Source organism: Geospiza fortis, unplaced genomic scaffold (genome assembly GCF_000277835.1).
Source record: "Geospiza fortis unplaced genomic scaffold, GeoFor_1.0 scaffold172, whole genome shotgun sequence".
NCBI classification, from domain to species: Eukaryota; Metazoa; Chordata; class Aves; order Passeriformes; family Thraupidae; genus Geospiza; species Geospiza fortis.
Window position 1 is genome coordinate 1229817 of NW_005054309.1, and position 27336 is coordinate 1257152.

Consider the following 27336-nt stretch of genomic DNA (forward strand, 5'->3'; position numbering starts at 1 on the left):
CTGAACCAAGAACACCTACACAGCGGGTTTTTGTGCTTCTGTTTTGTGCAAATGTTGCAGAAGCTGAGATACACTCTCTGTTCTGCAGCTTTAGGCTGGAATCAAGATGGGGAGAGACTTGCTTTGTAAAGCCAAAGCTAGTTTAAACCTAAACCCTGAATTAGAAGTGGTGACGTTGTTCAAAACCAGGCATTGAAGAGAGTCTTTATAAAATCATAGAATAATTTGGGTTGGGAAGAATCTTCAAAGGCCACCCTCCCTGCAATAAGCAGGGACATATTCAACTGGATCAGATTGCTCACAACCCTGTCCAACCTGGCCTTGAATGTCCAGGGATGGGTATCCACCTCCGTTGGCAACTTGTGCCAGTGTTCTACCATCCTCATTGTAAAAGATGTCCTCCTAAAGTGTAGTCTGAATCTACTCTCTTTTAGTTTAAAACCATTACCTCTTGTACATAAAGGGGCAATTGCAAAAGGCCCTACTAAAAAGTCTGTCCCCACTTTTCTTATAAGCTCCTTTAAGCACTGAAAGGCCACAAAAAGGTCTCCCAGGAGCCTTCTCCAGGGAGAACATCCCCAACTTTCTCAGCCTGTCCTCACAGTCTTACCTACATGGACAGAACTAGTAGTTTTTAGGAAGTTCAAGTAAGGTTCTGGGGTGTCCTTCTGAGTTGGACTTATATCCACGTTATTCCAAAGACCTTGGAAGCACCTTGCATGAGGCTTTCCACCAGCTAGTGGCACAGAGAGTAAGCAGGTTCAGTAGTACATTGGGGGTCCTTGTAGTGCTTGTGAAGTCCCTGAGTTTACTCTACAAATAAACATCTCTCACATGCTCCACAGCCTATACTCATGAGAGATTTCCCTGGATTACAAGCAGCTCTGAAGGATCTGGGGCACTTGTGAGACTGCAGAGTCCCAGAGATTGGGACACTTGTTACTACATGTGCTACAATACAAATAGCACCCAGTAGAGTTGTGGGTTTTTTTTTTTTAATGCTTCTGTAACAGCCATTTCCCATTGCCAAACTACCTGGATGCATCTGCTTCAAAGGAAATTTGGGGAACAAAGATGAGGAGCTTCAAAATTCCACGCTCCCCAACAGTGCAGCAGGAGTCTGTGATCCCACAAGTGATTGGGACTACAGACCTGGGACGTGCAGGAAAGGCTCTACACTGGAGCCACCCTGCAAATTGTTCCTCAGTCTCTGCAACAGGGACTGAGGACCAGAAAGGAGTGAAGGTACTTAGGACTGGAAAGAAGCTCTGTCCTGGATGCTAATGAAGGTCCCATAGGAACTGGATCTAGGAATACTGGCCATGCTATCACAAGGTGCTGGATGCATCCCACCTAGATAGCAAATTTAAACCTTAAGCCCAGGGCTTGTGTGGTTGGAACAAGGACATACATTTGCAGAAAGCAGGTGTTTGCATCTTCATCTCTAATGACAGAGCAATATCAAAGCTGCAGGGAAAACATGACTATCCTCTGAAATGCTTGGGACATGGTCCTTCATGGAAAAATCCCTGAGCTCCTCCCCACTCCCTGGCCTAACTTGTGGATTTTTGAGGTGTGTTTTGATTTGTTTTCCGATTGTGCCAAACATTTTTCAGGGATATGCATCAACCCATCAAGACTTAAACTCCTGCTAATTTTTTTCACTGGCATTTCCACCTGCAGCTGCTTCCAGAACCTGCCCTTTGGGAACTTGGATTTCTCGCCTTTCCATTTAATAACATTCAAGGCTGCCTTGGCCTGCTTCAGCTCCTTCACTTTGCTCTTCTTGATGGCTTTGTACTGCACTAGAATGACTTTGATGTTGCCCTTGGAGGCCATATTCTCTAGGCCAGCCTTGAGCTCCAGCAGGGCCTGTGTCCCCTGCAAGACGTAGTTGGGGCTCAGGACAACAAGCAGACGTCGACTTTTCTGGATGAAGCTCAGGGTTTCATCTGTGACAACTGGGAGAAAGAAACATTGAGGTGGTTAGTGATGCCCAAGAACATGCTGCTGAGCTGCTGCTGTGACAGCAGGTGACTCTTGAAGGGGACAATAAATCCCTTGGAGGCCCTCTCTAGACTACACTGGTGCTTCCCAACCCTGTGACTTCAGGTGGGACTTCCTACACCAGGGCTGGTTCCCACTAACCCACACAGTGCCATATTCTCCACCATTCCAGACTACCTATAGATGCCCTTCCTCCTCCCCATGCTACACAGAGATAACCAAGAGAGCTACACCTAAAAGTCACTGCACTACACATCAGTGACACCACCCAGTGCTGTGGGGATGCCTTGTGGCCAAGAGGGCTTCTGATCTCAGGCTGAGATTTAGCTTCCTTCTAATGAGAAGGGGAAAAGAGGCTCTCTGGAGCAAAGCAGGGAAATTGCCAGCTGCATAACACATGAACTCAAGGGAAAGACTCACCCTGAAGAGGCTTCAGGAAGTCTGAATGTCTATGCTTACATCCTCATCTGGCAGATGTCCAGAATGACTCTGGATACTCCCTTCACTCCTCTTGCCTCAGTTTCCCCACACAAAGTAAGTATTCACACCATCCCCAAGTGTCCTCATGGGATAATTAGCTTTGGTAGTGCTACCATCCTAACCTTCTGTTACTCATCCATCTGTTCCTGCTGCCGTCATCTACGAAAGCAGATTAGAGCATTTTTAGAACTGACTCTGAGGACTTTCAGTGAAGTGTCCCAAAAATGACATCCTTTGAGCTAGAGAAATGTCATGGTAACTGTGGATCCTCTTTAATTTTCTAACATCTGCAGGTAGACTGTCCTTGGTCATCGTCTATAATTAATGTGAAAATCCCTTGTAAGTGTGAATCTGGGTGCTTGTACTCTCTGCTGCAGGATCTCCCACACTTCCTTGATAAGGGAACACTCTTGACTGGTCAGAAATTACAATGGAGGGTAAAATAATGCTGACAGACAGCTTCATTTAGCTGTCAAGCCCATTTGATTAGTTCCTGTCAGCTAACTCACGGGATAATCCATCTCCCACTGTTTCTTCATCAAGGACAACATAACTCTCTACCCATGACACAGATGCATGCTCTGGAGGCATGATACCAGCTGCCAAAAGCTATTTCCTGGCTCCTGTGCTTTCCTGAGAAGGAGATTAGTCAAATCCTGGCTAAGAAGCTCCGGGGAAGCCCCAGCAGCATCGCGGACAGCAGCGCAGTGACAAACCACTCTGGCAGCACTCCGCAGGGCTGGCACTGCCTTGGGGCTGGCAGGGACTGAGGGGAGCACAGATGGAAACCTCTGGGGGTAAGGTGAGGGACAGAGAGCCCAGGAGAGGAGTGCTGGGAGGAAAATCACACTGTGTAAAGTGAACAGAGCAAGAGGCAGCAGAGGGAACAGGAGGGAGATGGACATCTGGTGAAAATGGCTAAGAGCAAACCTGTTCTGAGCCTGACACTGGCATCAAGGAAATTGAGCCCGGAAGGTGCCCTGCCACGTCATTCAGGCTCTCTTCAAGGAAGAATGGCACCAGGATTGCAGCTGTCTCACTGAGACACACATACTTATTTACCCTCAAACTTTAAGGTGCTCCTAGATCCTGGCAACAATCTAGGAGGGAAAGATAATAGAACCCAGACTGATTCTGCTCCCTTTGTCAGGTAGGTGGGCTGAGAATCCAGCAGTCCTCCCCGTTCCTACTCAAAAGGGACACCCCAAAGGACTTTCCCAGCACAGGTTTTGTCACCAAAAAAAAAAGGACTTCGGAGTCCTGAGCCAAAGCCCATGAATTCAAAGTAGGGCGGTCTGCACTGGCAGAAATTCAGACTTTGAACTTTTAATAGGCATCAGGATCATACAACCAACTCAGCCTCCAAAAAACTAAAAATCAAGAGTGTTGTCTAGATTTGTGCCCTTGCTGTGGAATTTGTATGAAAGTATGTGTATCTGGATAGCTTCACAAACTTCCATTCTTGGTGATTCCCTGCCTCTCTGAAGCAGACATTATTCCAGAACCTTGTACGGTTTATCTCAAAAGAGTAAAAAAGGACTACATGTTACTGAAGAGATGAATCTCACTACTTGCAACACAGTCCTTTTGGTAATAGCAGCTAAGTTGTATGCCATATAAGACACAAACTCCCTAATTAATGAGGATGAATGGGATGCACATTATCTTCTCACTGATTTTGACACTTTCCACTCCTTCCTGAAGTAGACACTTGTGGTTTTTACAAGGACTCTCCATTACCCTCTGCAAGCTGATCAAGTATAACACTTTCCCTGCCTCTTCTAGCCTTGACTTTATCCAATTTTTTAAGGCAGCTCAGAGGGTTTGCGTGAAGATCCGTTTTCCGGTTCCCCAAGCTGACATTTCTGCACATCACTCCTGGAAAGAGCAAGTGAAACAACCAACCACCATCCCCACAGCAGCCATTCTGGTGGCCTGGAGCATCTGCAACACTGTCATGCGAAGCAAAAACATTAGAAGACACTAAAAAAAGTTCATTAACAGTGACAGGGAAAAAAACCAAAACAGAATCTGGATAGGCTCGTTGCAATCAATGTTCAATACCTCAGAGAACAATAGAGAGGACGTGCATGGAGCACAGCCCCCTGTGAGATACTCACTTCCCCCAGGGAGGCTGTCTCTGTCGAAGATACACAGCTTGTACCCAAACTCGTTCTCCAGGACCCCGCGCAGCGTCAGCAGCACAAACTCCTCCTCCTCGGCATTGCGCGCATAGGACACGTACACGTCGTACTCCTTCCCGTCTGGGCATGACAGCACAGGGGGACACAAAGGGCACAAGGACACCTGTGACACTGCCCATGCTGGGCCTTGGACTCGCAACAGAAGCAGGTAAGAAGGCTCACTTGGAGCCCAGGCACTGCAGGTTAAGGCACATAGTGTCACAGACATATTTTATGGAAAATCCTTTCGTTAGGATCTTCAGCCTATAATGGCATAAAGAGTGGTCACATGTTATCCAAGTAGCTAAGATTAAAAAGCAAGTGAGCTGTCACAAGCCCAAGATGATGATAAAGCCTCCCCATCAAAGAAGATCTTAGAACAACGATTAATTGAACTCCACAAAAGCCAGGGCCCAAACTGGAATTAGGTACCCCATTATAGGATCTTTCGTTAGAAGCTTCAGCTTCTCCATGTTTTGCTGCTTTGGAATGTGATGTGGAGAATTGTTTACCCAGCATGTGAAACTGTTTTTACTTGATGACCAATGACAGCCACCTGTGTCGAGGCTGTGAGCAGTCATAAGATTTTATTATCATTCCATTCCTTTCTATTCCTTTCAAGCCTTCTGATTAAATCCTTTCTTCTATTAGTTTTAATAGATCATTTTCTTTTAAAATAATATATATCATAAAATAATAAATCAGCCTTTCGAAACATGGAGTCAAGATTCTCATCTCTTCCCTCATCCTGGGACCCCTGCGAACACCACCACAACATAGATTCCCACAGACCAACCCGTTCTGTCCAGGCTTCTTATGCCTTTTGACACCTCAGACTCTGCTCCCCCTCGCTGCTGTCTATCCACACGAGCAGTCCCACCAGACAGAGACTTGCACCCTGCCTACACCCTCTGAGAGCTGCCGTGCCCCGTGGCAGCTTCACACCACAAGCTGCAAGGGCTCAAACACCCTCCTCCTCCTCCAGAGGAGAAATCTCACCTCAGAGTCCCTAGCAATGAACTCCCAGTAACACAGGGAAGAACTGAGGACAGAATGGTGGTTTCCACATCCATCCTTTTGGATGCCTTCCCACATTTGAAAGCAGATCACTCTGGATCAGATCATGAATCCTTTACAGAGAGTCACCAGGGAAACACGGGACTAATTGAAACCTGATGATGTATCTTGACAATCTCTAGACTGGATGATACAGCTAGATCTGCAGGGCAGGGCCCTGGGGAGCCTGGCATGTCCATGCTCCACCTCTGCAGAGAATACAGAGGATTTCTTTCTCCTTTTCCCTGAGCCAAAAGCCTGACTCCTCTTGCTCTAATGAGCAATGACCCACACAACTGCATGTAGATAGAGAAATGGAAGGTCAAAATGTCATTATGCTGTGAAGAGGTTTAAAAATAGCTTATAGGAAAACTCCTCTATGAAAATAAAGGGCCTGCAGCAGGATAAATAAAAGAAAGCAAGCATTTTAACTCTTACCTAGAATGGTTTCATCCGTTCCAAAGTGAGCCCGATAGAAGAGGACCATTTCAAGCCAATACACGTGATAGATGACTATGAGCACCACAACGAGCAGGATGGTGGCCCCCAGGCCACAGGCCAGCTCCACAGTGTACTTGGGTGCTACAACTGAGAATGAAAATAGACAGGGGGTCAGGGTTAAAGAACAGGTCGGACCTTCAGGTGAGCAGGAACAAACTTGTGTCATGTGCAGACAAACCCCACAGAGGAACAGCCAGGAGCCAAGCTGCCCCTTCAGAGTAAGGTGATCAAGCCAAGGCTTTTCTGACAGAACATGTGATGGCTGGCCACCCTGGAGCCCCATGCTGGGTTATTAGGTCTGGTTATGCTGGCAGAGCAAGTCCATAGCACAGGCTGGAATTCTGTCTCTGAGTGAGGCCCGGGTGATAGAATGACCTGTTGGTGGAAGAAACCCGCACAGGCCAAAGCCAGACCATGAACATGACCTTCTCAGCAGTATCAGTGAATTCTTGGGGGAACACAACTGCTCTGACTTCTAAGAGATCCAGATAAAGCATCTGCAGCAAAATAAATGCAATAGTTAACATTGTCCCTCCCTATCAAATAGACACAGGTCTTGTGGCTTGTCCCAGACCGACACCCAGGATATAACTAGCCATGGCCTGACTCCTTTCTACCACGAAAGAAGAATCAGAGCTCTTTACAGAAAAGCTGAAATGCTTGCAAACAAACAGGGTAACCTGTGGGCATCAAGCCAGAACATCACAGGCCCCCTCCAACTCATGCACTGTCTGTCACACCACTGCTGCCTCTTTGTACTAAGGACAGAAAATTTCTAATTGTATCCCCGGGCAACTCTGTTGGTGGCAGTTGATGTGCAAATTGGCAAACTGCACAATAACAGAACAACAGGGAGTGGAAACACCACCATATTCCAATATTTAATAGGCTGCTAATAAAACTGAATTACAAAATCGAAAATGGAAGGAATTTATCGACGTTCATTAGGTGATGAGCAGCAGAAGTACATGAGAAGGAAAGGGAAATCATCCAGAAAAAGCAAGACATGTATATGACCTAATGTAATGGAAGAGTTGGAGCCAACATATAGAGCCACTTGCTAAAAGCCAGGTGCTGAGGGGTTGGGTTCTGGCATGCCTGATGCTCCTATGGGATGTGCAGTGGGATGGGCTGCACTGAGCTTAGCATAAGGCTGCTCTGCCAGCAGCAGCTAGGGATGGCTCTTGGACTTTGCTGTGGAATAGAGCAGGAAGGAGTGCTGGGTAACCATGTCTGCTCAGAGCAAACCCTGTCAACTAACCAAGAACAGATGTGGGGAGGAAAAGGGAGGATAGCACAGGTCAGTCCACTAGAAAACAGTATTTAGGCACTGATATTTAGTGAAAGAATCTGAGTATTTCAGATTCACTTCTGCTACATGTACAAATTTTATCACCCCAGAAAATTATATATGGAGTATGAACTCACTGACAGATGGTCTCAGCCTTTCTCAGTTATGTGTGTGGTCTATTGTTCCTCCCTAACAATCCAGAAAAGGTTTGTCTCAATGTATTGAGACTAAAACAGAAGGAGGACAAGAAGAAAAAGATCTTCCAGTAAAGACCTCCAAGAGCTTTTCCATGCTTATAATGCAGAGTAAAGGGAAGAAGGTGTCTGGTGTGAGCTACACCAGCCATGGCAGCATTCCCTGTGGGAGAGGGGAGATCTGGCTTACCGTAAAAGCAAGTGTTGAAGCTCTAGATAAGGCTGATAAGGAGGCAGAAAAATCCACCTTAACCAGGAAGCCTCACATAGCTTTTATTACTGAGAGGAGGGTCTGGGAAACAAGAACCAAATCTTTGATGAAAAAAAGACGTTGGAAAAACCCACACAGAACAGAGCTGAATCATATACCATCCATGCTGAGGTGGCTGTATCTAGACTGCAGCATCATGACAGCAAGGAGTAAAACCAGAGAGCTCTGTGGTGTGACTGTCTCACTCCCTGAGCAATGCCAGCCAGTGCAGACTGTCTTCTGGAGGATGCCAACTGCTAGCTGTTGTGTCATGCAAAACCCTCACACAACCAAATAACCTGAAATCATTTCAAGCAGCCTGTGCCCTCAGCTTCAGTTGTGGTATAGTGTCACTGTCATATCTTCTGAAAAATCCCTTTGCCAGGATTTCTTCTCCTGGGAAGATGAGAAGCCTCAGAGAAAAAACAGTATTTTCTCATTTGCTTCTCCCTGTTTTGCTGCTTGGGAATGTGGCTGGGGATCATTTACCAACAGGTGCATGTTGGATTAGTTTCATGTGAATTGTTTTTACTTAATGGCCAATCACCATCAGTTGTGTGGGATTCTGAGGAGTCAGTCACAAGTTTTTGTTATTCATTCTTGTTAAACCTTCTGTCTGTATCCTTTCTTTAGTGTAGTTTTAGTATAGCATTCTTTAATATAATATAATATCATATCATATAATAATAAATCAGCCTTCTGAGAACATGGAGTCAGATTCTCATCTCTCACCTTGTCCTGGAGACCTCACAAACTCAACAGCACAGGGATGGGATAAGGATAACAGATCTGTCCTTTCTCTACCCATGAACTTGCCCATGGGGGAGCCCTTTGTTCCCTGCCTCTGAGAAGTGGCGCAGTATGGCAGCAGTGCCTACAGAACAGACTGTGTTGGGCAGAAAGGGCAGATGGAACTCTTTGCCCCCTTGCTGTTTTTCAGGGCAAGGCTGAAGGCAGCAGCAGAGCCCCCCAGCACCCCCAGCCCTGCAGGCTCCGCACCTTTCACGCGCACCACGGCCTGGCTGCGCTCCTCGCCCTTGGCGTTCCTGGCGTGGCAAGTGTAATTCCGCTTCAGCTCCTCCGCCGTGGCTTTTGCCACTGTCAGAGTCCTTATCACAGTTTTGTCTTCAAAATCTCTGGTAATTTCACTGTAAGAGAAAAACTAGAGCATTACACATGTGAAAGTGCAGCAAGTTTTTAGTGACAGATATTCCTTTCCCTGATATAACCTCTTCCTTTAAAAAGGCCGAAACACATAACTGGATATTTATAAATCAATATACACTTCAGACTGCAATACAGCTGCAGCTATTCCTTTATCTGATTTTCCTTAATATTTATTTTACCACTCATAATTTTCTCATTGCAGCTGTGCCACACTGCCTTTTAGAGGAAATGGAAGTTCTTGCCTATAAACACGAAGATCTCATGAACTCAAGATTCACAGCTCACGTCACATTCCCTATGCAGTCCTGGATGAGTCACTTTGTCTCTCTCTGCCTGAATTGACCGTCTGCAAAATGAGGATACAGTATTTCCTTCTGCCTTTCTTTTTTCTACATTGGTTTTTGCACATCAGCTGGGGCAGTGACTGCCTTTCACTTGTAATTCAGCATCCAGCAAATGGGACTTTGGTCCTCATTTGGGTTCTTTGTGTGATTGAATCTCTATTCTTCCTAATCAATACTATGTATAATATTACATTTTTGTTTTCAGCCTCTGTTTTTCTGAAACCCTTTTATACCCTATGCTATTTGGGAACACTCCTCTAAATAGAATTGTCAGCCCTTGTTTTTTAAGTCCCACAACAACAGCAGCTACCAGGACCTGAAGAAATGATGATGTGAACTGGTTAACAAAGCTCCCTCAAATCCATCTGTAAGATATGACACTGTCCAGGTCTGGAGGCCTCCTCCTTGGAGGTCCTGGTGCTCATCATAGCATGGTGCAGACACAGGGGCTTCTGATTAACAGGGAGACTACACACTCCATTAGGACTGTCACATGCCTGTACCCACACAGGACACAGGGAATCAGAAATGAAGGTTCACATTAGATGTTACCTTTGTGTGACTTTTATCTTGGGGTCCGTGATGTCATCTGTGTTTCTCCCATCTATGGTCCACCACACCTCGGTCCGGGAGTCTTTCAGGAATGTGAAGAAAACCTCACAGGGCAGGATAAGGTCCTCACCTGCAAAGAAAGGACCATCATCTCCTAGGAGAAAAGGTATTGCAGTGCAGGAACAGCACCCCCCTCACTTCAGTGCTTTCCAAAACCCTACCAGACTCAGCTCTGTGTCCCTTCAGGAAAGAATGAGGCCTACATCCACTTTCTGACATAAATTGTAGTAACAGCTTAACATCCCTGGACTTGAGGATTTGTGACAGAGAGATAAATAGAAAAAGATGTCCTGCCTTCTCAAATGTGTTACAAATTCCTTGACTGCATGAAGTGACCCACCCAAAGGGACATGGTCCATGCCAACCACTTCCTTGGAAACCCAGGCAGTGCTAATCAATCCCACTGCACAGGGGACAGATGCCATGAAGTGAAGGCTCAAGCTCCACGAAAGCATTTTGGTTTGGAAATACTTCTTCAGAAATTTGACTTCTGCTCAAGATCAGACTTGGGAGTGTGAATATCTTGGTGATCAGTAAGTGATTTTATCTTACAGAGGACTATGGATGAAATCTGACCTTCTGAGCCAAAAGAGCTGTTCTTTAAAGTGAAGACTCTGGTGCTAATCATGATCATTGCCACCACATTTATTACAGCAATGTAATGGGACACAATCCATTTGATGTAGGGAATTGCTCCAAAAAGCTATTAGGCAAAACTGATGGTGTGGGGGAAGGGGTGAGGGAAAGGGTGTGGCACCCCATTACCCAGTGGTCAGCAGAGGAGAGCTGTCATTAATTAGAAGCCATCAGCCAAAAAAAGGGGAGATGAGCAAGAATTGGCTAGAAGCTTAAAGCCACTCTAGGGGTGAATGAGGGAGGATGGGAGCAAACCACAGCCAGGGCCAGGGCTGAAACAAGGTCCTACAGGAATTCTCCTAAGCAGCTGAGTGTCCCCAGTTCATCTGCTTCTGCAGCTGCAGTTCTGTATCATCAAGCCTGAATATCTTGCAAAAAATCAGCTTTTAAAGCTGCGCTCTCCATCAAAAACTAGCATCCCACACTGTCCACCAGGCAACCTGTGGCAGCTCGAGCGCTCCGTGAGGGAAAGCATCAGGGATACAGTGGAAGGGGAGAGCTTTGTGCCTGGCTGGGTCTCCCTGTCCCACTGGCACGCTGTGAGTGTTGGACTTTACCTGCTTCCAGTTCGTACACAACTTTCTCATTTGGAGAGGTGAACTGTGGTGGCAAGGCCTTGTTTGGAGATCCTGCAGGAGACAACAGAGAGCCCCCATGGGCCCCCAGACTTCATGAAAACCTGGAATCCTTGCAGCTCACTCCCGATGCCCTCGCGCCGCAGTGCACATTCCCCAGTCTGACTCGTGATGCATTACTGCTGCAGTTCTATGCACACACAAATCTAATCCTAATCCACAAACTCAGGGTCGGGTCCAGATTTTAAGGCTTCCCAAAGTTTAGGTAAGCTAGTTTGGGCCTCTCACACGAGAAGAGCTCCATAACCTTCTCATCTTCCCAAGGCATAGCCTGTACCAGTTTCTTTTTACTGCTGCTTCTAAAAAACAAGATACAAACCTCATGTTGCATCACAAATATCTATTTCAACCCTTAAAACAGCTGTTTCCGTGGAACTCAGAATGTATCCTACAGCTCACTAAGTTTTTAAACTCTGCAATTCCCTGGCAGGTAGGCTGAGCCTCTGTGCCTGGGACGGATGTGTCCAAGCAGTGGGTACCTGGAGCTCTGCCTGGCTGATTAGCAGTCTCAGTCCCAGCACAAATGGCTTTGAGATTCCAAGAAGATCAAGACAAGTTGGCTATGAAGTGATAATCCCACAAATAGTAATGAGCAAAGGGCACAGGAGACCACGAGCAGGAGTGCCAAGGTTATGCATTCACATGCCAGCAGAGGGTACCCCTGGCCATCTCATGGGCTGAACCTCACCAGCCTGAGGCTGGCCACTCTCTGTGTTTGGGGCATTTGACAAGGTGGTAGGAGAGACATCTACTGCAGTATGTTCTGGACAGCCACACAAGTCTGACCCCAGCAAGAAAAAAACCATCAGGTCAGTTGGGTAACACAGATTGACTACAACCACAAATGGATCCTGCAACAAACTCTCCCAGCTGTTTTTACCACTTCTGCAGTTACCAACATACATTTTACACATTTTAAAGTCATTCTTACCCACCACCTTCATCTTTACGGTTCTGGTGAGATTATAGGTTCTTCCATGGTCCTTGAATGTCACAATGCAAGTGTAATTCCCTTTGTAGGCACTGCGGACAATGCCAATGACAAGCCTGGGCCCCTGGGGATATCGCTCATAGAAGCCATCCACCGAGTTGCAGTTCTGGAGTCAGGCAGAAAAATACTTGAGTTTGCGACTCAAAAGTGCAGATATTGGTTTAAATGTTTCTACAAAGATCTGATTTAAACTATTTATATGACACTTGGGTTCATGATGTAGGTCAGACCTAAATACCATGAACTTTGAGCATGTTGGAGTATAGACTGCTATGTTCACCTCAAAAATGAAGTGATGAAGCAGATCACCCTAATAACTTTATCCCACTTTAAACACAGCCAATTTTATAAAGGAGAGATCTCTGATCCAGAAGTACCTTGGCAATCAAAGTGAGCACCTCAGCAGAGTGAAGAACAAAGCAAAAAGTGATAAGAAGAAAATGATGACTTATTCACAAATGGATACCAAGACTAAAGGACATGTACCCCATTGATGTCCATCTTTCGGGACTAATCAAGCTCTCCTGGCTGCCTTCAGCTGAGGATGAGGCTCCAGAATTTGCAAATACCAAACGAGAATCTATAGTACATAAACCTTAATAACTCCTCTCTTTCTGTCAGGCAAGGAAGGAAAACTGCCAAAATAGCAAGCTGGAGATCCCTTTTCAGAAAGAGGTTATGCAGATAACATCTTGATTGTCATAAAACCCAAAGATGTGCACATTTTCTAAGAGATTATTTTTGAATGGTACATTTCCAAATCTGATACATCCTAATGGGGTAGTTTAGGACAGGGGTCATATACCATTTTTAATGATTTTTATTAGGCATGGATGACTTGCTGCCTGAAAAATTACTTCCAAGGGGCTTTTTGTTTCATTCTGCTAATTGATTGGCGAGATGTGAATTTCAATGAATGACACAAGTAAAGCATTTAAACTACTGGAATGAAATGGTTCCTCTTGATACAAAAGGAAGTTTTCCTGAAGGGTTTTAGAGGTGGGGTTTTCCTTTTGGGTCTTTTTAATTTCTTTTTTAAATCAGCACATACATTTGTTTACAATTTCCCTTATTATTAAATTCATTTATACAAAAATACTTTATAGGAAGTTACTAAAGAATTTATTCCCATAACTCTCAGACTTTACATCCCCTGAGACTTCTTATTCTCTACTGACTAAGGGCATCCACCTAGAGAGAAAGAGTGAAATCACATTTAAGAAAATTGAGCAGCAATTCTGTAGGCAAGAGCCTGAAGATGGCTGGAGACAGTTTAATAATCAGAAGAGTATGGAGGGTGGGGTAGAGATGCATCAGTCTTCAGAAAAGAGGTTTTCTGAATTGTGTCAAACAGGACACCCATTGTCTTGCACAGCCTGATGAATAACTTCACTTCCTGACCTCAGAAGATTTTGGAAAGGTTGCAATTTTCATTAACAGGTGGGTTTTTTTAAAAAAGAGGGAATATGAATGGCAGTTTCCTTTACAGGAAAGTGAGAGGCTCACACAGAGCAGGTCAGGCACACTGCCCATAACTGAACTGAGCCACCTAAATCCCTCTTAGGACTATTTTTCACTTGTGCACGCTGATCAAAAAAGCTTCAGTGTTAGCTCTCAATTTCTTTCCAAGAGCAGTTTTACCCTTGAACTCAATGGAAGCAGAGCTCTTAAAATTAGTAAAGCTTCGTTAACAGTATCATCACTGGGAAGACTCTGAAACGCAGTTCCATGACTGCCATGCCAACCACTGCTTTTTCACACACACCACTGCATCTCCCTGCTGCCCAAGTAAGTTCTTCTTACCAGGTACCACTTGACAGTCGGTGTCACACTGGCAGGGTAAAACCCATCAATATCTGGACATGTGATCTTCTGATTGGCATGCTCCAAGTAGAACATCTCCTCAGTGGGTTTTATGGAATGGCTCACACAAGAGTGCTGGTCTTTTGGAACAACTTCCAAGGGAAAAGCAACTTTGCTGCAGTAGGTTGTGTTCCTAAGGGTGGACAAGAACAGGGCTGATTAGTTGAAACTTGTTTACTCCTACAGCAGTGGAGTGGAATGAAATAAAAATTACATCTGCAATAACAAGCATCATAGTGCTGACTCATTTGTAAATGGGAAAGAAAACCCCACCAGAGGTGGCCACACAAGCTCACAAAAGCCTATAAAGATGACTAACAAGCAACATCCACTCTCCTGCTGCTAAAGCAGATCATAAGGTCAAAGACACAGACAAAAGACAACGTGAGGAAGACCAAAAAGAGCTCTTACGTATAGCAGATGCTACATTCATTCTGCACCACAGTTAGAGACACTTTTAATTTCCTAGAAGTCTGAATCTCATGAATCTTTGCCAAATTAGCGTGCAGTCAAAACATTACCCCTGCATCTGAAGCTATTTTTACTCTAGACATGCAGATCACTTCTTAATGGTGAGTGCCTGTGGATTTTGCCATGGGCTCAGCAATAATATTTTCACGGACACTTGCAGCAAGGAGAGGCACTCTCATTAGTGTCTGCAAGGCTCCAAGCATTATTGCCATGTAAATTGGCTCAGCACTGAGCAGTCCTATAATTGCAACATTCTTTTCCCATTAATGCTTTTGTAAGTGGTAGTCTCCCCACAGGAAGTTCTGGTGCTAACAGCCTCATTTCCCCACCTCCACAAAAGTCCTTTGATTGCACTGGAGATGTACAGAAACTGCACACGACCTACCTGAGCATGCAGGTGTAATTCCCAGTGTCATTGAGAAGAGCAGGCCAGAACCAAAGGGTGTCTTTATCCTTACTGATGTGATTGTCAGGGAGACGATAATTAATGGGCTCCTCCAGATCCCGGTCCTGCGCGATCCGGTACCAGATCAGGGTTAGGCCAGCAGAATGGGCTGTGCTGTAGTTGTACTTCAAGAAGGTCTCAAAAAGTGGGCATTTGATCTTGGCAGGTTCCCCATCATAAATCTGGATCTGCTTCATGGTGTCCACACCCCAGTCATCGCAGCGCTCTGCAGTCAGGAAGAACAAGGTGCCTTAGGCTTGCAAGTCTGCAGGGGGATAACAGTTCTGCCCGTGCTCCCCACAGCCCTTGGTTCTGTCCCCATTAAAATCAGAGACAAAACTGTAGTGTTCTCAATGAAAGCAAGCTGAGCTTTTATAAAACAGAGCAAGAACATTGTGTTCATTTCTAGAGAACCTGGAAACTTCTGTTTTCATTTGTACACCTCCTACATTTATGCCAAGCTATTTATCTCTCACCAGGACAATAGAATAGGATATTCCTGCATAAAACTAGGCTTCCTACAGAGCTCCAAGAAAATTTACCACAAAAGTCGTATGTAGGAAGATAAAATTTGGATGACAACAATGCCAGAGGTGCGTGTGCATCCATACATAATGATAGGGAAGATGGAAATAGACGTGCTGAAATAGGAGGGGAAAAAAAAATCAAACATCAACACTCCCTTAGAGCTGTGGGTCACTTTCCCTGCCAGAAGAAGCTGGACTGTGGGTTCCAGAAGTGAGGACTGTCTATCCTGTGATGGATTCATGTGATAGCTGTGCACACCAGGACAACACAATGAGTACAAGCAGAAAGACTGTTGAGAGTGAAGTTTAGAGCTGGAGCCTAGAGGGCAGAAGGAACAGTAAGGAGCAGGTAGCAGCAAGGTCTCCTGTATTCCCAGGCAGTGCCCAGGTGCAAACCCCAAGCACAGCTCAACAACAGGCAGTGACTCAGAGTGGCTCTCAGCAGACTAGGACCGACACAGAAAACAGCCAGCATGAGACAAAGCTGTACAGAGCTTTTTTTCTTTAATTAATTTCTTTTAAAAAATATTCTTGTCATTAGCAAACAATTTCACCACAAAAAGCACAGTCCAAACCCATTTCTCTTCCACGGACTCCTCTCCACTCCGTTCCTCCCACCCATCAGGATGCCCAGGCAGGCAGGGACTCAGTGCAAGCAAAGCACAGTCCCAGGGTGTCAGCAAACCTGGGAGCAACCTGCGCTGTCAGAGCCAACTGAGACACACAGGGAGGCTGCTGTCGCTGCACCTCCTGCTCCCCATGCTGACAAGGCAGAGCACAGCGTGGCACACTTCCCAGGGCTCTCCTGGAGCTGCTGGGAGGCATTTGCTGGGGCAGCCTGACGTCTGAGAGCCGAAAATGAGTCAAACAGGAGAGGGGTGTGCTGCCTGCAGCAGTCCTTGGGAGCAGTGTCTCAGCACATCACACACAGGCTCACCAGAGACGACACTGCAAAGCCTCTCCCATTTGTAGATATTAGAAGAACTCAGACTGAGAGGAGAAATAGAATACAATATGCTCTTTGAGCCCAATTCTTCTGAATTCTTCTGAACTGACTTCACAGGCCCAAAGCAGGATTTCTGGCATTTATTCTTCCCTAAATAGACAGTGGGATGTAGCTTGCCCCCAAATTCATATTTAATTTAAAAAAGCAGAGATAAACCTTTGAGAAGACAGGCTGCTTAAAGGCAGTGATGCTAACTCCTGTGGCTCAGCAATGGTTAGTCATGGGCAGGAGGAATCTGGGCCAGTAAGAATAGAAATGTTTTCTGGTGGGTTTACACATAAATGTAAATGCAAGCTGCACTGCTCCTCCTGCAGTATGCCAAACACCCATATGACAGAGTGCTACTTCTGGAGGAAGAGAATGAATTGGGCTAGGAAAAGGCAGTGAAGCTCCCCAGAACACAAGCATTTGTTCAGAGGAACCCCAACCCCAAATACCTGGAGAGTGTTCATCATCTAAAATCATACAGATCTTTCAAAAGTATCACACACTATGGCTGCTACCACAGGCAGTGCTGAGGCTCCTTTTCAAAGACCAAACCACTGTTGGAAGCCTGACACCCTGAGAAGGAGCATAATGACCCATTACCACCCTGATCAGGGCAAACTGGAACCAGCAGACTGCTTTACGCTGGTGGGGCCATGAACCAGGCATGGTCAATGTCCTTAGAGTGGCAATGAGACAAATGAGCCTGCAGAGACTGCCTGCTAACTGCATGACAAAGCAGGGACTGTTACTCATGGAGACAGGGCACTTTTTTCTGTAAAGAAAGGCTTCCCCTCTGAAAGGAGCAGACCTGGCTCTGTAAATCAGGATGCCCAGGTTCTCTTCCCAGCATCTGACTTGCGCCTCCTCTTGGGCTGCATAAAGGCAAATCATCCTTATTACTTCAAATGGCAGGACTGGGGAGAGAGGAAACTATATAAAACATTACTGTACTGAAATTCTTGGAGTCAAGATCAATGAAATTTGCAATCATGAGCAGCTCTTGCATTTTGCAACAGCCCATAAATCAGCACTGTAAAACTACTTACCCGTTCAACCTGAATGAGTTATTGAAAATAAATACAACTATTTTCTTTTTTTTTCTTCCTACATTTCTCTAAAACAATGCCCAGGCCTCGCCTTCTTGGCTTGGGAAGAGGGGACTGTTACTGTTTTACTGTAAGAGCTGTACCTGGAGGTTTTGTCTCAGAGCCAGCCTGGCTTCAGGGACACTGGCACAGCAAACAGGTGGTGCTAAGGCTCCCCACGTGCCCTGCCCTGGGGTGCTGCAAGCTCTGAGCTGAACCCCAGACACAGCTGGCAATGAACAGCTACAGCCAGAGCACAGGAGCAGCTGTGCAGGGGGAGATCCCAGGCTGTGCCTCCCTCCCCAGGCAAGGACTCCTCCTGGCTGCCAGGGCAAAGCCACCCAGCACAACCCCGAGGGCTCAGGAAGTACTGCCATGACCCGTCACTCAGAGCAGAGATGGCAGGAGCACCACAGGCTGCAGCAAAATGTCCTTAACACATAAAACACCGAGGACAGAAATTGGGGTGCTTTGCACAGCTTCCCTCCTCCCTGTGCCATGCTGACAGTTACACTGCTGTTTCTACATTTTGGGGTGTTTTGCTCCCCAGATAGCCAGGCTCTGCCTGATATAATGTGTGAGAACTGCAGGGCACCCCTCACACACACCTTTGTGAGCCTCCTCCTCCTCAGCTGTGACAGTGCCCTCCTCCCTGTGACAACAGCAACCTTTGCTGTGGTGGCACTCCTGCAGCAGAGCCCAGCAGATGGGGCAGCATGTCCACACACATCCATTAAAGTAGAGGGGACACTCACATTATTATTGCTATAATTTTATTTGCATCCAACAGCTCCCCAGAACATTTTGTGCTCTTTCCACTATTTTAAGGTCTACTGGAGATTCAGAGCCTACTTGCTGCTAACATCAGCATGCAACTACTTGTGTGTCAGTCTAAATTGGAGATAGCCTGAATAAATGGCACGACTGACCCTTCATTGCCATAAAGAAGTCCCACTAGGAAAAAAAAATATATGCACTCATTGATACATGCTGATTCCAGCAACAAAGTGATTTGAGGGAGCACTGCAGAAAAAGGATGCAAGGATCCAGTTCTAATTGTGAGAAGGAGCACTAACTTCTATGGTGCTGTGCCCATTTGTAGAACTCACACTTGTTTTCACTGGCTAAGCCTCAGTAGTGAGCTTCTTCTCTCTTGAAACATTTCCTGCACAAAACAGCTGCAGGAGTGAAGAGCAGCTCCTGATTAAATCATCTGGGATCAGCATTCATGCTGTGACTCCAGAGGTTCCCTAACAAATGGAAACTAGTGAGAAGATGGAGCTATATCCAACTCCATCTCTCCTCTATGCTGCAGCAAATGGAGCACTACACATACACCTGAGGGACACAGTAAAATTCTCTAAAAATACACCATCCCACAAATGCACCTTCCTAGAAATGCCTCTGCAAAATGATTTTGACAGAAGCCACCTTGTCCTCAGTATCAATCAAGAGCACCGCAGCTCCCTTGACCCCTCTTACTGCTGAATGCTCTGCAATTGCACAGCAAGCCCATGACCCACAACACCTACCTGGGACAGACAACATGGGAAAAAGGCAAGAAACGGTCCTGTTTGCACAGCCCTGCTTAGGAAAAGGGGTGAGGACCATACAGGCTGCATGGTGGAAGGAAACACCTACAGTAAAAGCAGGGCAACCCCTGATGAAGGGGAGGAATGATGCATCTGACTCCATGGATATCAGAGGGCTAATTAACGACTTTATTATACTGTATTATTCTATAATACATTACACTACATCTAAAGTGAATCTGCACAAGCACTCAACTGCACAGAATCTTGTGACTGCCAGCCGACAGTCCTTACACACACACACACTTGGATTCAGTTGGTCAGTGAATCAAAACACTCACATCAGAATCCAATTACTAATTCCCTCCAGGTAAATAATCTTCTACAATGCATTCCACTTGTGAACAAGAGGAGCAGAAATTGAGATAAGAATTGTTTTTTCTTTCTCTGAGGTTCCTCACTGCGATTTCCAGAAATATCCCTGGGAAGTTGTGCCTTGCTTTTCTCTGTGAAGAGAAATGCAGTCACAAACACCCATCTCCAGAATTGGAAGACAAAGTGCAGGCAGGGCAGAAGGGTGAGGATAAGGATGCCCACCTTGATTTCATGTGCCTCGAGGGGGCCTGCCTTGCATGCAGATTGGGACCCTGCAGTGGCAGCAGGACACAAAGCCATCAGTGCTGCCAGATTAACGATCCCTGTTCCTCACACTTGAGCTGCAGCATCAGAAGAGGCTGCACTATCATAGGATGATTTGGTTGGAAGGAACCTTAAAAATCACCCGGTTCCAAAACCCTTGCTGTGGGTGCAGGGACATCTCCCTCTATACCACATTTCTTAATGACCCATTTAACCTGGTCTTGAACACTTCCAGGGATAGTTCATCCACAGCTTTTCTGGGCATCCTCTTCCTGTGCCTCACCACCTCCACAGCAAAGAATTCTTCCTAATATCAAATTTAAACCTACCCTCCCTAAGCTTAAGGTCATCCTCCCTTGTCCTTCACTACACACCCTTGTGAGAAGTCCTTCTGCAGCTTTCTGTAAGGTCTCCTCAGAGCCATTTCTTTTCCAGGCTGAGCAGCCACAACTCTCTCAGCCTGTCTTCATAGGAGAGGGGCTCCAGCTCTCAGATCAACTTCATGCCCTCCTCTGAACTCACTCTGCTGATTGATGCTGGGGATCCCAGAGCTGAACACAGCACTGCAGATGGGGTCTCAACAGAACAGAGGGGCAGAATCACCTCCCTTGACCTCCTGGCCAACTTCTTTTGTCCTGACCCATGAAATAGGTGGCTTTTTGGGGCTGCCAAGTCACATCTCAACAGCTTCCTACTTTCTTCATCTGTCCCTGCTGCATTACCTTAAAGCAAAGCTGGTATGAGTCAGCCTGTACCCAGGGGGCACAGCAAGGCCAGCCTGTAACCATGATGCACGGATCAGCATCAATAAGGCAGAAAAAGCTGATCACACAAAGCAATTAAGCAAGAATTAATTGTTACTACCTTTAAAAAAATTTTCCTCACCGCCATCTTTCAAGCTCAGTCGGTGAGAAGGAAGGAGAGGAAGCCAGACTGAATGGAGAAGCCCTGCTGTGAGCACAGGAGACACCAGCTGTGGCCAGCACCATGTGTGGGTGCATCTCCCATTTATGCCAGTGCAGGAGCACCCACTCTCCCCACTGTGTCTGCATTCTTCCTTTTCCATCCTGCACAAGACCAGCCCCTGTTCCCTGGCTGTGTTCTCTGCTCAGCAGTATCCCATCTGACCATACAGCAGGGCAGGAGAAGAGAAGCATGGAGCAGAACAAATGAGAAGCTCTGCCCTCAACTGGGAGAACAGGCACAAACCAAAACACACTGAGGTGGGTGAGAATGACACAGAAGTTGGGTTAGGCCCAGCCAAGAGCAGCTGGCTCTCACCATTTGCTCTCACTACTTCTGCAGCAGTGACGGTGGCCACAGAACACCTAAAAACTGGTTGTAGCTGAATGCTGCCTTGGAGGCTCAGCCTAGAGGCTGTGCCAACTCTGCAGAAATTTGTAATCTCGCTTCCAATGGAAATGCATCCAAAGAGGCCTCTCATAACCCCACTGCCTCCCTCCCACAGCCTTTCCCGTAGAGCAAGGAGGTGGAAGTGGTCCTGGCACAAACCTCCCACACAGCCCAACCCCATCCATGTAGTTCTGCTGTGATGGCATTGGTGACATGGTTTTACACTTCTCCCAGGTTTCATCATATTCATCCTGTGTTGCCACCAAGCTGTGATGCCCCCACAGAAGCCTCACATCTGGATGCTGCACACTAGGATGGAGTCTCTCTCTCCCCCCAAGTGCTTTTATAATTTGAATAGGTAGGACAGCTCAGAAAAGAAGAAGGAAAAGGACCTTCTGTTGCAGAATGGCTCAGTTTTGAAAAGCACCTGTACATGGCAGTTGATAAACTTTAGACCCTGAATGTCTAATTTAAACAGCTGTGAAAAATCTGCTTCTGCCAAAGCCATGGAAAACAAGCTGACTGCATAAACTGTTGACTTCAGGGGAAGCAGCCAAAGCAAGACATCCAAAAAACCGTGATTCTGTAATGGAGCCCAGAGCTTCTGACTCTGAATTGCCTTATCTCATCAAGCACAGCCTCTAACACTGGGTAGTCCTTATTTGTGTCTCTTAGAACTCCTCCACAGTGAGCTCTGTGACTTCACTCTCTATCTGTGCACAAAGCTGTTTACTGCATGTGGCAGAGTATTTTGGTTACCCCCAGCAACTGGGCCAAAAAAAAAATTATATTCAGATTTCTCTAGCAAGCTTGACATATTTTTCTGGAGGCTTTCTTTAAATTTGAGATCAAAAAGATAAAGGTAGGGGCATGAACTGCTTCCCTGAAGGATAAGAAGAGCAAACAGCTACTTTCCATCCCACTTCATTGAGAAAATTTATGCGTGAAGCAAAGCAGAGCAGCATAGGAAGGGGAGAGGTACAGGAAATGGAACACCCCATTGCAAAGCAGGAGAGGCAGCATGAAAAGGGGGTTTACCTGATCAGCATCACTGCTGAGCTGTGCTTAAGCTGGCAGGAGCTCCTGTGTGCCTGGGACACCACACTGGGACTTGACAAGGTCCAGGCTAAACTCCTGGCTCTGCCAACAGGCTTGCTTAGCTATGCAGCCCAGTCACTGCACTTAGCCAGGTGCTCTGTTGCCTGCTTTAAAATACAGTCAGCAATTCTCCCCTGCCCATCCCACAGGGATGTCTGCGTTACAAAGATGCTGCAGCAGCTGTCCTCGGACAAGGATGAGAACCAAACAAACACAGCAGGCACAAAATGCACTACAAGGTCCAAGAGTCCAGCAGAGTCACCTGAGTGCCACAAAAGCTCTGACAGTGAGAGCACAGCCCTGTGGCTGTGACAGGGGGACATGACAGCTCCCTGATGCCCTATTTGATACGCACACAGGAGCAAAGGTGGCTGTTCAGTGCTGTATCAGCAGCACACCCAGAAAGGGCTGCTTTCCCCCACAGTGCCTCCTGCACTTCAATGCAGATAGGTCACACCATGACGCCTGCACAGAGCTCACCCCTCACAACCCGTTTCCTCAGCTGACAAGAAGCAGACCCGAGGTTTTATCTCCTCAGTGGGCACAGCTCTGGCTGGTGTGGAGGGAGGCTGGCGGCTGTGAGGACACATCTGCACCCAGGTCAGCTCTGCTCCATGGGTTTTATCTCCATCCACTCCAGGGCTGTGCAGCTTTCAACACCCTCAGTGTCAATGACTTCATGCCCCCAAGTGCCATAAACTTCTACAACCACAGTAGCTCACAGATGGGTATGGATGGTTATAAAATCACGTCCTAAATTAGGACAGCAAGAAGCTGAGATTGGAAGAGTAGGAGGAAGTCAGGAAATCCCAGGAGATGATGGTGGGGGAGGGATTTAGTCTCTTTAGAAAACAATAATGCAGTTTAATCTGTTTTTCTTTTGACTTTACACACTAAAATAAGCTTCTCAGCTTCTGGGGCTGTCACAAATCATAAGGAAAATAAGGCGACTGGAACCCCATCAGTAGAGTAAGAGCCATACAGTAATAATCCTGAGGAGCTGCACAGGGCTTTCCATCTTCAAAGTGTTTTACAGACAGTAATTTATTAATCTGCAAATTTCCCCTGGCCAAAAGCAACTGTTGTGCCTCTCTGCTAAGCACAAGATCCACAGTGTAGTTCAGCACTCGGGAGAGACGGTGCAGGCAGTGGCTCTGACCTCTGGAGCTAGACCTCTGCTTCTTTCTCACTGCAACCAGAACTCCACTGCTCCAACCACCACCTGAACCCAGAAGCATTGATGACATCAATAACCATTAAAAACCAAAGTAGCTGAAAGCCTCTGATACGGGGGAGTGTAAACAGACATGTTCACAACCCAGCAAATAACAGCAAAGCCTGAAATAAAACTCCCAGGAGAGAAACTCCTGGCTGCCTTCCAACCACTACCTGCCATGCTGGGGTATCATTCTGGCCCAGTCCTGAGCTCAGCCTGTCTGATAGCTCCCAAGGGAGCTACAGAGGCATTTCCTATGCACACAGGATGATTCCCCCACCAAAGGGCTATTTATGCACAGCAGGTACCTGCTCACACTACATGGGTCCATTAGATAATCAGCATGAGGCTGCTCCTCCTCTCTTGGCAGCAATATTCTGCTTTTGCAATCCCCTAAGACAGTACTCCCAACCATGGTCATCTCCCCAGCCCTCATGCTACAAAAGCTCTTGGAGGGTGAGAGAGCAGCCTGGTTAGCAGAGAGGGAAAAATGGAACAAGAAACACAATTACAGCCACATCTTATTTATAAGTTGCTATCTAACATTGGCCAGCTTCGTTCAGAAACAAGGAGATAAATTTATTCTGTATTCATAGTGGCTGTTATGTTCTTTGTCTGACTGGTTTTTCATCTCTTGTATGTGTATATTTATATGACTTCAGTAGTGCCAAAGAAACTATTGTACAACCAGACCCAAGCCCATGGGTTTTTGTTATCCTTCCCTGGCTATCAGAACATCTGGGTTCATTAAGCATCCTACAACATGAGTTCCACCTTGAGGATGGCTTAGCTAGACAGGGAAAGCAGAAGACCTTGACTACCACTATAAACACTGACCCAAAGGTGATGAGTGATGCACTCGTGCACTCCATGCACTGCTGGTCAGGATATTGTCAAGAGCAGGAGAAGATTTGCCCACATTTTCAGCAAGAGCAAACAGAAGACTCAGGCACCAGTTCAGTCTCAGGCTCTGCATGTCTTACTCTACACTACTCAGATCACATTTCTTCCCTTGTACAGCTTGCACCTCCCTTTCAGCAACTGATTTTGTTTCAGCACCAGCCTCCATACGCACCAGAAACAGCAGAGCCCAGAGAACAGATGTTTAGAGCCACAGTGCTGCAGGCAAAATCTGGAGGGGAAATAAAGTTTGTGGGTTTGTCTCTCCAGTAGGAAGCAGGGGGAAGAGTAATGCTAAAGCTTTCTGACACACTGCCAGGGAGACTGACAGCCATAGTGGATTAACTGGATGGAAGGGCCACTGGCAGCCACAGCAATGCTGGTATTTTGGAGCTGAAATTCAGCAGGTGTTGGTTCCTCACCTCCCCTGTAAGCTCACAGAACTTGGCACTCAGCAGAGCTGGCACCCCTGGCCTGGGCAGTCCCTGGTCAGTATTGCTGACAAGACTGCTCCACTGGGAAGGATGGCAGAGGCAGGAAAAGTGGCAGCAAACCACAAGACAACTCCTGTCCCTGCCTCCAGCCTTCCTCAGTCCAGCCTGGGCTGGAGAGAGAGCTGGTCCCAACAATACAGCATTACATGACTTAATGCTCAAAGCACAGAAAAGGACTCAGCTGAAATGACAAATCCCAACCAAGTCACACATGTTAAATATCCCAGGAACCAGGTTCCCCAGTGAGAGCTACCCATCTCCATGGCCCTGCTTGATGGTAGGTGACCACTGGGGCAGCTGTAGACTGTGCACAGCCCTTCTGCATTCACTCCAGATAAGCTCAGCTCTGCTCCCCCCACCTACACACCCTGCTCCAAGAAGGAAAAGCAAGACCAAATGCTGTAACATTTCCAGAACAAGGCCTCTCTACCATACTGTTATGTATTTATGACTTTGCAAGGGTGAAACGAGCTCCAGTCTCCTTTTGGTGCCAGTCCCAGGAAACCCTGCAGTGAAACAGAGGGCTGCACAGACGGCTGCCCCTCCATCCAAGTACAAACAGCCATCCAAGCCCATCATGAATAACAAAGGACATTCTGACAGCCCAAACCGCTTTATGAAGTCCATGGCACAAAAAGGAAGCTTTGAACTGAAGAGTGCATCTGACACCCACAGACCTGCAGGAAATTAAATGCATACACTGCAGTGGAATTGCAGGAGAAGTGTATTTTAACTGACCATGTGTCTCATGTATTGAGACTTGACTTACATTCTCGCAGCACTCTACAAGGGTTCTGGCCACCCTGTACAACAAATCTCTGCTAAAGGAGATATGTTTTAAAAGTACTAAATGCCCTGCAGAAATGCACGGAGGGTTCTGGTTCTGCCAGATCAACTGGCATGAGCCTGTGTGACCCAAATGCCAGGGTGCTCATTTCTGAAATCAGCTTCTTCCCAGCCAACTGTGTTAGCTTCTAGAGCTGCTCTAACATTTCCTGGGCAATCCTGATTCAATTGCGCCTACCTCTCATTTCTGCAAAATCCCAAGATGACTGCACGTGGGGTGCTGTAATGCTGCCTCAGCAGGAGGAGGATGTTGCGTTGGTGGAGAGCAGAACAGCTCGTCCAGAAGCACAAGCAAAGCAGGGATTTTCCCAGCCAGCAGCTGAGATCCATCTCGCTGGGCCCCTCCTTCCCCACACACTCCTACTGCCTAGGGCTCACTGGAGGAGACCTAGGCCATGTATTTTCTCCTTTGCTGTTTCCCCTTTGCTCACCACTTCCACCCAGCCCCTGTTAGCCAGGATGGGACATCCCCCATAAAGATCACAGCCTACTGTGAGTGCCTGTGGCCCTTGGGCAGCCCAAGGAGAAAAACCTCCCAGGCTTCAGCCTCTGCAATGAACACTGCACTGAGATGAACCTTGCTGAAGTGCACGTTGTGAATCTGGCCCACAATAATTCAGTGTGGTCCAAGAGAGAATGACAGAAGAGCTGTTCATCTGCTCGGGGTATATTGTAACTGCTTGTTTGCCAGCAATGCAGAGGGACAAGAGTTCATGGGGGGACTCATCAAACCCCTGTACAGCCCTTATTTCTGAACATCTCCCCCCATAAAACCAGCTCCTGTTCTTTCCTCCCTCCCCCTTTCCACTTGCCTCCTGCAAATCATGCTGTCTCCTTCCACCCCCAAATAGGAAGTCCGGAGCCGAGACATGCACAATCTGCCTCTTCACAAGAGCTGGGCTGAACGAGTGCCAGAGGAGCTGCGAGCATGACAACATATTTCCTGTCAGGAAAGTGACTCAGTGAGACTGGTATCAGAGCTCCTCTTACTCTAGAAGTTCCCCTCTCCCCTTGCATTGCTAAGGCATGAGTCAGAATTGGAGAGCTGAATCTCAGTCCCCTCCGGATCCAGCCAGGGACAGCAGAGTTCAGGTTCAAGCCTGGGTCCTTCTGCAGCTCAGGGACAAGGCAGCTCCATGGGCCAAGCCCTGGATTCACCTCTCACAGAAGGGCAATAATGATACTGACAGAGAGAACAGCTGGAGTTTGCAAGCACTTTTAGGTGGAGGTGCTCTTGCTGCTACCTGCTCATGCACCTGTTCACACCACAGTGGTCATCTCTACACAGAGCATTGTACAACAGCCCCCCAGAACCAACACTGTGTTCATGCATTGTACTAAAGTATTTTATACACAACCATTTAATCCAGAAACACTGCAAATGCTCAAAACTCACTGCAGACAGTTTTCTTCTCTGCACAGGAAGGGGGCAGGTCCATCACGGCCATGTCCTTACCTGAGCCTCTGCCAAGGGTGACCATGGACAGCCAGAGGGAAACCAGCAGGACACTGACCATCTTCATCCT

General features: G+C 46.8%; 1 protein-coding gene across 1 annotated transcript; it reads right to left on the reverse strand.

Moving 5' to 3' along the window:
* Positions 1–28: 28 nt before the first annotated feature.
* LOC102034831 (interleukin-1 receptor accessory protein) lies at positions 29–27336 on the reverse strand. The gene is made up of 10 exons (XM_031055490.1): positions 27267–27336; positions 15067–15352; positions 14151–14343; positions 12288–12453; positions 11279–11350; positions 10026–10155; positions 8962–9110; positions 6165–6314; positions 4608–4751; positions 29–1961 (listed from the first exon to the last, which is right to left on the reverse strand). The coding sequence occupies exons 1-10, from the start codon at positions 27331–27333 to the stop codon at positions 1516–1518; spliced, it is 1803 nt and encodes a 600-aa protein (XP_030911350.1). The 5' UTR covers positions 27334–27336; the 3' UTR covers positions 29–1515.

Bases quoted from the DNA above. Each gene is read 5' to 3' on its own strand.
- LOC102034831 (XM_031055490.1), bottom strand. From the start codon at position 27,333: ATGAAGATGGTCAGTGTCCTGCTGGTTTCCCTCTGGCTGTCCATGGTC. The intron at 11,351-12,287 runs GTAAGAATGACT...TGTCTCCTGCAG, and splicing joins CGTAAAGATGAAGGTGGTGG to GATCTCCAAACAAGGCCTTG. The intron at 1,962-4,607 runs GTGAGTATCTCA...TCTTTCTCCCAG, and splicing joins AGACAGCCTCCCTGGGGGAA to TTGTCACAGATGAAACCCTG.